General features: G+C 46.0%; 1 protein-coding gene across 1 annotated transcript in view; it reads right to left on the minus strand.

Annotated features, from left to right (window-relative positions):
• The window catches only part of TTC27 (tetratricopeptide repeat domain 27), a 1,875,723-nt gene extending 1,866,346 nt beyond the window's left edge, over positions 1-9,377 (minus strand). The window contains exon 1 of the mRNA XM_086926895.1: positions 9,050-9,377. Within this exon, the coding sequence (XP_086783021.1) occupies positions 9,050-9,149 (100 nt within the window). The 5' untranslated portion in view covers positions 9,150-9,377. The remainder of the gene's footprint in view (positions 1-9,049) is intronic.
• Positions 9,378-10,056: the final 679 nt, after the last annotated feature.

Genomic DNA, 10,056 nt, shown 5'->3' on the forward strand with positions numbered 1-10,056 from the left:
CCCGACCCTGAGCCGCTCCAGCACCGAAGTGCAGTCTCCCAGCATCTCCACGATCTGCGTGGGGCCCTTCTGCTCGCTGCTCAGCACGTTGTCTGGTCACTAGCCGTTGGCTCGTGTCCTTCTGTGACGACATCCGAGAATCAACACTGCCGGTCTGGTTGCTCCAGACTGGCCCTTGCTTCCATCTTTCCGAGAAGCACCCCGGACCCTCCTGGTCCACTCCAGACGCCGACAGCGACATCCGTCGTGGGACAGCTCGCACCTCCACCGTGGTCGCCGACAACGCCTCCTGGTCCGAGAGACTGCAGAGCCTAGCGTCGCCCACTCACCTGGTCGAGGTGACGGCCAACCGGTGCCTTCCTGGTACCCTCTGACTACTGGCTAGTAGTACGAACTTGGTCCCCTCTGCTTTCAGGTTTCATCAATCTCCGATCCAGGCTTGGATCTCTACGAACTATTCAGCACTGGTCGCCGGCCAGCAACTCCTTTTCTTCCGGCTCCTGGCTCGTCAGCGAAGACCCCGACGCCTGTAAGACTTGTGCAGCCGCAGCCCTCGTGGCTAGGTAACTCGGCATTTCGGTGCCTGCATAGCCTCCTTACTCTAGGGTCCCGAGTCCCTCGCTTCCGACTTGCCTTAACCTTTCCGTGTCCCCGGACACTTGTTTTAAACTGTGCACTTGAAGTATTTACTAAAGAGATTTGGTTTGTGCTAAGTACCCTGTCCTCATAAAGAGTACAGGGCTGTTGTGATTCTTAATAAATATACTGTTTATTTTCATAACACTTGTGTGGTGTCCTTTCACTGGGTGTTCAAGGGGTACATGTGCGGTAAACAGCTGGCTTAACACGCCCTCTCGAGTCTTTAGCCTTAGACTGCTCGTATCCACGCTACTAGGATAGCTGGTCTATAGGTTGACTTACAACCAAACACCATAAGGGTCGTTGGAACGATACATAGCGGTCGCTAGAATAGCGAACGTTGCATATCGGGCCAACTTCTCACACAATAGATCACTTAAACTTTTATTTATGCAGTCCCAAGGGTCAAAGATCAGTGCAGGGGCCTCAGCCAAATCATCTGACCTATGAGCAGCAGTTTTAACAATACACACCGCTGCCTTGGTTTTCAATGCCTTTTTCTTGTGTTTGGACACTGGTCCAGGGTCGGGATCCTGATCGTGGGCTAAAGCTGGTGAGGAACAGTTGGTCGCATTGTCTTCATTAAGCCTGGCTCCACCCCCTCATTCAATGGGCCAGACTGATCTTGTGCAGCCTTCTTATTCCAAGTACACACTCCAGGGCTGACCCTTATAAGAAAACCCAGTAGAGCTGAACTCTAGTGGCAGATAAATGATCATTATGCAGCAATGCAGAGTAGATAGGGAGGAATAACTGAGATGCAGCAAGGTCTTTGGTTGTTAGCGAAAGCCGTTATACTAATTTTATCTCATTGGGTACCAAATCCACTGCCCTCATTAAAAACTTATCAATAGTAGTGTGTGGGCAGGTTGAAGACAAATGAGAGGTCTCTACACATCTGGGCAAAGACTACCTCTTGCCCATTTTAATCAAACAGTAGACTCAGAAAACAAAAATTGCCAAACAAGATCAAATCCAATAATAAAAGTTCACAGTACCTTTAAAAATTGACAAAGCTTCGAGCTTCCAACAATGAGGGGTGAGGGGGGGATGAACCAAGAGTTAGGTGCCAGCCCCAAGACGCCCAAGCGTGACGTGTTGCGGGTAGCAGAAACCCCTTTTCAGCTGGCAGCGCGCCTATTGGAGCGTTGTAAATTGTGGTATGAAGTCCCCAGAGATCATTAGTGGTCAGTCCCCACAAAACATCTCCAAGAAGACCAACCCTGGGGTATTGGATTTCATGCTGCTTCCCAACATTAAAAGAAATGTTCGCTTGTGCCCTTCTCTAGTCTAGGCGCACCACCAAAGTTAAAAAACATAAAGCCCTCACTGGGCATTAATGGGTGCTCCTTCCAAGGAGCAGTGAATAATAAATTAGAAGCTCCTGCCGGTCATTTATTATTCATTTTTGTGTCCTGTTTTCATATTCATAGGGAGGAGAATGGGGTTTGTGAGCGTAGACTTCCTCCCTGGGCCTTTCTTTTTTTGTAATTTGATAAAGGAGAAGGCTTTTGCAGTCCCATTCACGAGTTACGAGTGGCCCAGGGGACCCCATGGGCCTTTAAGGGGAGAAGGGCACGAGTCCCCTCTCCTGAACCAAAGTGGTCCCAGGGACCCCAGGCCTTACATGGGTTCAGGCTCCCCGCATCCAGCCATCCTGTGCAAAGGTCTGCTCTGACCCGGAGGAAGTAATTTTAAAGCTCCTGCCAGGTCAGAGCAGACAAATGTCCCTGCCAAGTCTCCTAGGACACCACTGTAGAAGTCGGCCCTGGGGAATGGGATCCCCGGGCTTTAAGAGGCTACGGAAGGTGGGCTGCATGCCACCTTCCCATTCAATATTGAAGTTGGCCTCAGGGTATGAGGTCCCGTGGAGTTTACAGGTTCAGGGAGGGAGCCTCTTTATATTGGTGATTTCGCATCAGAGATTGGATTCCTGGGGCCTTTAAAGGCTCTGGGGCAGGGGTCCACACTCCCCCAACCCTTTAAATTGAAATCCGCCCAGTAGATGTGGTTGCTATTCACAGCGGGCACCAGGCCGCCATTTACTTTTTTTTTTTTTTTAAACAGCGATCCCGAACCATAACTTCCCTCACTCCATGAACTGCTTATAACCTCACATGTTATCTCACTCATGACATGTTAAATAACATCCCTGATGACATCTCAAATGACAATTTCTGATCATGTCCCTGATGATATCATCCAAGCTACTACTCCATATACAGAACAGTGTAATATTGGAGACAAGTCTCATTCAGTATGATAAAGGTTACACTGTGCAGACTTCAGCTACCAGTGACGTGTTAAGTGCAAGCAGTACTTCATTAAAGTAAGGTTGGTAGAAACTTGCTTCTTAATATTCCCATGGGAATTTACATGTGTAAAACATGTGAGGCCTTCCTTTTTTCTCGGCACCCTTAAATAGTTCACCCCAAAACTTTTCAGGAAGGAGGGGAAGCGCACTACTTTTTTGAGGGGAAAGTTTCGTGAAAGTTTCTTCAAATGCATAAAAATTATTAGCAAAAACAAAAAAGAGCTCGCTCTATGAAAATTGTTACCCAACGTATAACTACAGTGGTATCTATATATATCTTCACATCAAATCTTGGAAACTAAGTTGGGTTGCACACATGGGTGAATTCAGTCAAGTAATTTATTAATATAATCAGTAATCCATTTCTGCTGGGACCACCAAGTAGCCCTACACTTTTCGGTCTCGCAGACACCTTGCTCACGGGCGGTTAGTATTGAGTCAAACACTTCGTTAAATAAAACATGCTTGCTTCCGGTTTCTATTCCTATGGCATTCTGTTCGTTGTAGTGCAAAAAAAGTCAAAAAAATAATGTGCAAAGTTAAAAATATAGGCAGAGGTATTTGATTTCTCAAATAATTTAACAATATTCAACAATATATCCTAGTTTCATTCCAGACTTTCTCGACCTATAAATAAATATTATTATTGCTACATCCATTTTTATTCTAACCAATTGTTTAGCACTAAATTGCTTTACCATTACTTAGAATTAAAAGACTCTCAGAACCTATAATAGTAATATATCCCAGTAGCTCCCTGTATGACATTTTCTACTTTTCTTTTGACACCTAATGAGTCATATTCCTAATGAGTCCTTTTCATCTCCTAACATGTACCACATAATTTAATAATCATATATCATTGAACCATATTATAATGTTTTCTCATAGTTCAATTAAACTTGTATACCCCTGTCAGTTTTATAATATGTGACAAGATTACATGCGCAAGTGAAGCAAGTTAAAAATTATTACTTAAAAAATCTCGTCACCCTCTAATTTTTAAAAAAAGCAAAAAACAATACCAAAAGTTACAATAGTAGATACAATTCCTCATTCTGGTTTAAACCATGCAGAGTGAGAGTCCTTAATTCAGGATGTGCCGCGATTCTCTCTGTCTCAGTTTTCTTTCACGGTCACCCGCGATCATGATGTTCTACCAGTTCAATTGCATGGAACCTCAATTTTTTACAGTCACTGTCATGATTGGTCTCCATGTGTTTAGCAACTGCAGTACTGCGATCTTTGTTAATCGTTGCTCCCACATGTTCTAAAATTATTTTTTTCAATTCACAGACAGAAGTGGTGGACGTGGTGGTGGTGGACATAGTGGTGGTGGACGTGGTGGTGGTGGACGTGGTGGTGGTGGACGTGGTTGTTGTGGTGGATGTGGTTGTTGTGGTGGACGTGGTTGTTGTGGTGGACGTGGTTGTTGTGGTGGACGTGGTTGTTGTGGTGGACGTGGTTGTTGTGGTGGACGTGGTGGACGTGGAAGTGACGGTGGTGGATGTGGTGGTGGACGTGGTGGTTGTGATATGTGGATGTGGTGAACGTAGTAGTGGCGGTGGACGTGGTGTTGGACGACGTGGTGTTGGACGACGTGGTGGAGGACGACATGGTGGTGGATGTGGACGTGGTGGTGGATTTGGTGGTGGAGGACGTAGTGGTGGTGGAGGACGACGAGGTGGTGGAGGACGACGAGGTGGTGGAGGACGACGAGGTGGTGGAGGACGACGAGGTGGTGGAGGACGACGAGGTGGTGGAGGACGACGAGGTGGTGGAGGACGACGAGGTGGTGGAGGACGACGAGGTGGTGGAGGACGACGAGGTGGTGGAGGACGACGTGGTGGTGGAGGACGACGAGGTGGTGGAGGACGACGTGGTGGTGGTGGAGGACGACGTGGTGGTGGAGGACGACGTGGTGGTGGAGGACGACGTGGTGGTGGAGGACGTGGTGGTGGTGGTGGACGACGTGGTGGTGGTGGACGACGTGGTGGTGGTGGACGTGATGGATGTGGATTTGGTGGGGGTGGCAGACATGGTGGTGGTGGATTTGGTGGTGGTGGACGTAGTGGTGGTGGTGGAGGAGGACGTAGTGGTGGTGGTGGAGGACGTAGTGGGTGTGGAGGACGACGAGGTGGTGGAGGACGACGAGGTGGTGGAGGACGACGAGGTGGTGGAGGACGACGAGGTGGTGGAGGACGACGTGGTGGTGGTGGTGGACGACGTGGTGGTGGACGACGTGGTGGTGGTGGTGGTGGTGGACGACGTGGTGGTGGACGATGTGGTGGTGGTGGTGGACGACGTGGGGGTGGACGACGTGGTGGTGGTGGTGGACGTGGATTTGGTGGTGGTGGGCTGGACATGGTGGAAGTGGATTTGGTGGTGGTGGTAGACATGGCGGTGGTGGCAGACATGGTGGTGGTGGACGTGGTGGTGGACGTGGTGGCGGTGGTGGTAGTGGACGTGGTGGTGGACGTGGTGGTGGCTGAGGTGGTGGTGGACATGGTGTTGGTGGACGTGGTGGAGGTGGTGGTGGCGGACGTGGTGGTGGCGGATGTGGTGGTGGTGGTGGTGGGCGTGGTGGTGGACATAGTGGTGGTGGACGTGGATGTGGTTGTGGTGGCGGACATCGTGGTGGTGGTGGACGTGATAGACGTGGTGGTGGTGGACATGGTGGTGGGTGTGGTGGTGGAGGTGGGAGGGGTGGTGGACTTGGTGGTGGCGGATGTGAACGTGGTGGTGGACACGATGGTGGACCTGGTGGTGGTGGTGATGGGTGTGGTGGTGGTGGACGTGGTGCTGGTGGTGGACGTGGTGCTGGTGGTGGACGTGTTGTGTTGGTGGACGTGGTGCTGGTGGTGGACGTGGTGCTGGTGGTGGACGTGGTGCTGGTGGTGGTCGTGGTGCTGGTGGTGGTCGTGGTGCTGGTGGTGGACGTGGTGCTGGTGGTGGACGTGGTGCTGGTGGTGGACGTGTTGTGGTGGTGGACGTCTATTGGGTAGGATGATGCTGGTAGAATGCGGAAGGAGAGAAGGATCTCGAAGGGGGTACATGGGAGAGCAGAATGTGGCTAAATATTAGAAACAAACAAGCACTGAAGAAAAGAAAAGCACACGGCTGCCGTTGTTCACTATTCGGCTTAGCAAGTGCAGTTGTGCGCTGGTTAAATAAACCTTAAAAAGCAGCGACGGAAGAGAGGCAGTGACAGGTGGAAGTGCTTTCACGACGTAAACAAGCGGTCTTCACTGTCTTCACTTTTCAAGCACTCGCACTTGTGGTGGTATCCACCTTGCTGGAGCGAGCAGCAGCCATATGTTTGTAATTAACGTGGCTGCGCCGCTGCTCGCTCCCACAAGGTTGATGCTGCCACGAGTGCGAATGCTTGAAAAGTGAAGAACGATGGCTAAAGGCCTTCCTAGAGAAGCGCATGCGCAGTGCCTAGGCGAGACCTAAAAAGTCAGCTATCTGCACTGCTATCAAACCAGCTCTGTTTTGTCGTTGAAAATGCATGCACGCCATAGTCAAGGAAAGGTTTCAGACACCACCTCTGGAATACCACCACTTAGGTAGTTGAAAAAGCCTAATAGTGAGACTGAAGTCTACCACTGTTAGAGTGAAAAAGTGGTCGGATTTTGATACAAAAAATGCAGTCCACTGAGAACTATTTATAATGCTATTAAAGATCAGTATTCACCTATAATCCTATCAAGGTCGTGGGACTTTAGGGGCTATACTGGTTGCTACAATGTTACGAAACCCAGTAGCAAAACATACAGTTATTTCACTTCACCTCTGACATTTTGAAGTCCTACTCTGCACTTTTGTTTTGAATCTGAACACTCCATGCAGTATTATTTATTATTATGCAGGTGTAAAAAAAACAAAAGGTGTAGTCCAGTGGTTTTGTTGTTGGAGGTGAACTCAGCAAAATGGAGATCTTATTCTGGTTTATCTATCTGACCAAACTGGTCGTGTGTTCTGGGAGATATAAATGTTACTTCGAGAGGACATTATCTGGCGAAATTGCCTGATAGCGGTGAAACTAGTTTGGAAGTCGCCTCCGTATTGCAAACAACTCTAAATATACACATCAAAACAAGTTCACACACATAAAAAATAACAGATTCCGATTGATCTGCTTCTTACAGTCGGCAGATTATAACAATCAAATAAACTCAATTTTTTTTAAAGGCAGCGCAGCTCTGCAGAAGTCTGTGGTAATGAATGACTCGACATGTCTGCGATTACAATAAAAAGCTCCCCTTCCAGGTACTACTTGAGTAGCTGATGGCTATCACCAACGACTCCTCCGTGCAGTACACTTCACGATTAAGATTCGCACCGTGACACTTGCAAAATGAAATTGGGAAATTCTTCCCTTAGAAGCCTATTCCTAGCACCTGATAAAAAAAAAAACAGGTTTTGTAAACCTGGTCTTTTAACCACAAATTTCAACATACATTCCAAAATTAGAATTCTCACAACCACTTGCCCTTTAAATAGCGTCGCTGTTAAATGCACTGGTATTAGATTTCAACACGACTATCAGGGAATAACAAATAAAGCTCGACAGTGGTAGATGGATGAGATAGCAACAAACTACATCTCCATAGGCAATTAAGCGCATGGCCTGTATTTCGCCAGGTATGTTAATGAAATAAAAATTGGCAAAGCAGATGTCAGTCTCATGCTACATATGGCTGATACAGACAGGCAAAATGTTCTATACACGAATTAAAATATGACTGGACTAAATTACGAAGGCTCTAATTACAACACAAGCAGAATTCCAGTGCTTCCGTTGGCAGTATGAGTCTAACAAGAGTATCAAAATATTCTTGAGCTAGTTCGTACAACAGATACAATGATCTCTAACTTATTTTTTTTAAGCTGTCCGGTGAATATGTCTACGTGAAGAAAGTAAAGGCCTGATCATACAATATCAGAAACTTCTGCCCGCAACCCAAATTGGTCAAAAAGATGTTATCATTGTTATTCGATTTACCCGTCTGCTGACACCTGGACAAAGTTTAAATGGTCCACTGATCTCAACCATTAGGTTCCTAGGAATCAAGTATCAGTATTTTATTTTTTAAAGTAGTATTGACTTCCCAATGAGATATATTATATAGATATAATAAATATATATAACAACATCTCGGCGAGAGGCAGGAACTTTGTATAAGAGAGTGCCTATTTCATCTTCAGGGGCACGGGTCTGGCCCATTTCCCTGCATATTCACTGTCAAGATTTAAGTCGTTTTACAATAAACTACAACGCTATAGTCAACCCTTGCAGGTAAAATTATTGTGTTGCAGTCTTGGCGACTATAATAAGATAAGATTTGTTTTTACTCAACCACTAAAGTTTTTGTTTCTTTAGAATGTTTCATATTACTTAGTGAAACACGGAATACATTTCTTTATCCACGGAGTATCTATTTAATACGTTGTGCTATTATATCAACCATATTAAATATTTGCAGGCCTATATCAGCAGTACATAAAGATGAACAGTTAGTAGTTACCCACGTCACTAGCTCTCATTTGATTGATGGGAATATGGGGGCACTATCATGGTTCAGACATGTTGCCTTCAAGTATACACCCCACAGAAAATCAAATAAACTGACTAAACGATCTTTCTGGCGAAACCCATTATATTTTCAGTCACTGTAATATAATTCTTTTATATCAGATTTCAGGGCAATATCTAGTTCAGAAACCTTTCGCTGTACCATCAAACTCTGAATGATTGTAACTCCCCTCATAGAAGACATAGGTATCTAACTGTATCCTATCTATTTGCATGTATGCAACCAAAGTAATGATGAAATAGGTAACAACAGCAAGCAAAATGCCTTCAACACGATCTACAAGAATATTAACAAAAATCAACATGACATTTATAACCAACAGAGGAAACGCATTTTTTTACAAGTCCGTTGAAATGTAGAACATAAGCTTGTAGGCTAAAGGATACTGGCTTTTACAAACCTTCCCTATCCTCTCTGATATACTCCCTCCCTACAGGTGTCTTGGATTCAGATATAGACTCCCGAGCTAAGATGACTGTTGTGTTATATATAGTACCTGCAGCAGAGGCGGCGTCTGGGTTTTGCTTGAGCTGCTGTCTTTCTGCTGCGATGGGAAAGCCCCTCAGCACCGCCTGCTCCATCGCTTCTGGCAGCATCAGGACCACAGACTCAAGCACACAGCTGGCGATTCAAGCTGCAATGGGGCTCAGGCGATCGCCGACTCTGTCACTGTACTGCTCCTGTGTACAGCGTGCACAGAGAGAGATACCCGCAACAGCGCGCGAACCCTCAGATGACAGCCGCAGAACAGCACTCTTCCTATGCGCAGCTCACTTTACCCATGTGCAACAACCTGCTCCAGTGGGCTGCCATGACAGTGACGCGACTGTGCCTACAACGCATGCGTCAATGAAATAAACCAGCAATTGTACTGCCCGTCACCCGTGGTTAAATGAGTGGCCATTTTGAAGTAGGCGTATGTGTATCAAATGTAAAACAAGATCCACAACTGAATTACTTGTTAAGCCGTGTTCCCACAGATTTATCCAACATGTTATGTTTACGGAGTTTAAGAGGTATAATTATTGAACTATTTTTATATGTATTAAAAAAACGCAGCTAGATTTTCTCATGTGGAGTTATTTTGTAAAACATTACTTTTTAATTTAAAAAAAACAACCAAAACATTAGTTTTTAATTCTGAATATATACTACTTGGACTTTGTTTACAGTATATGTTCTTCGAAGAAATAAACCGTAAACACTGCAACTCTAAAATGGCCGTCCAATTGATGAACATCGTGGAGACTTTTGAACATTTCTGATCCTCATTCTGTAGTTCTGGGGACTCAATAGTTTCTCTTTGGTGCAGGCTCCAGTGGGTGGAGGTTACTGCGTGTTAACCAGAGGCTGCAAATCCTGGATTTTTCCTGATGGCTGTTGTGTTTAACGTTTAAGTCAAAATATCTCTGTTGGCGTATTTTATGAGAACCTGCTACTGAACTTATGTAACTTTTTATCGGAAGTGCAGACACAGCTGCCGCTCTCTAAAGTTTCAGCAGG

Source organism: Lissotriton vulgaris, chromosome 6 (assembly GCF_964263255.1).
Source record: "Lissotriton vulgaris chromosome 6, aLisVul1.2, whole genome shotgun sequence".
NCBI lineage: Eukaryota > Metazoa > Chordata > Amphibia > Caudata > Salamandridae > Lissotriton > Lissotriton vulgaris.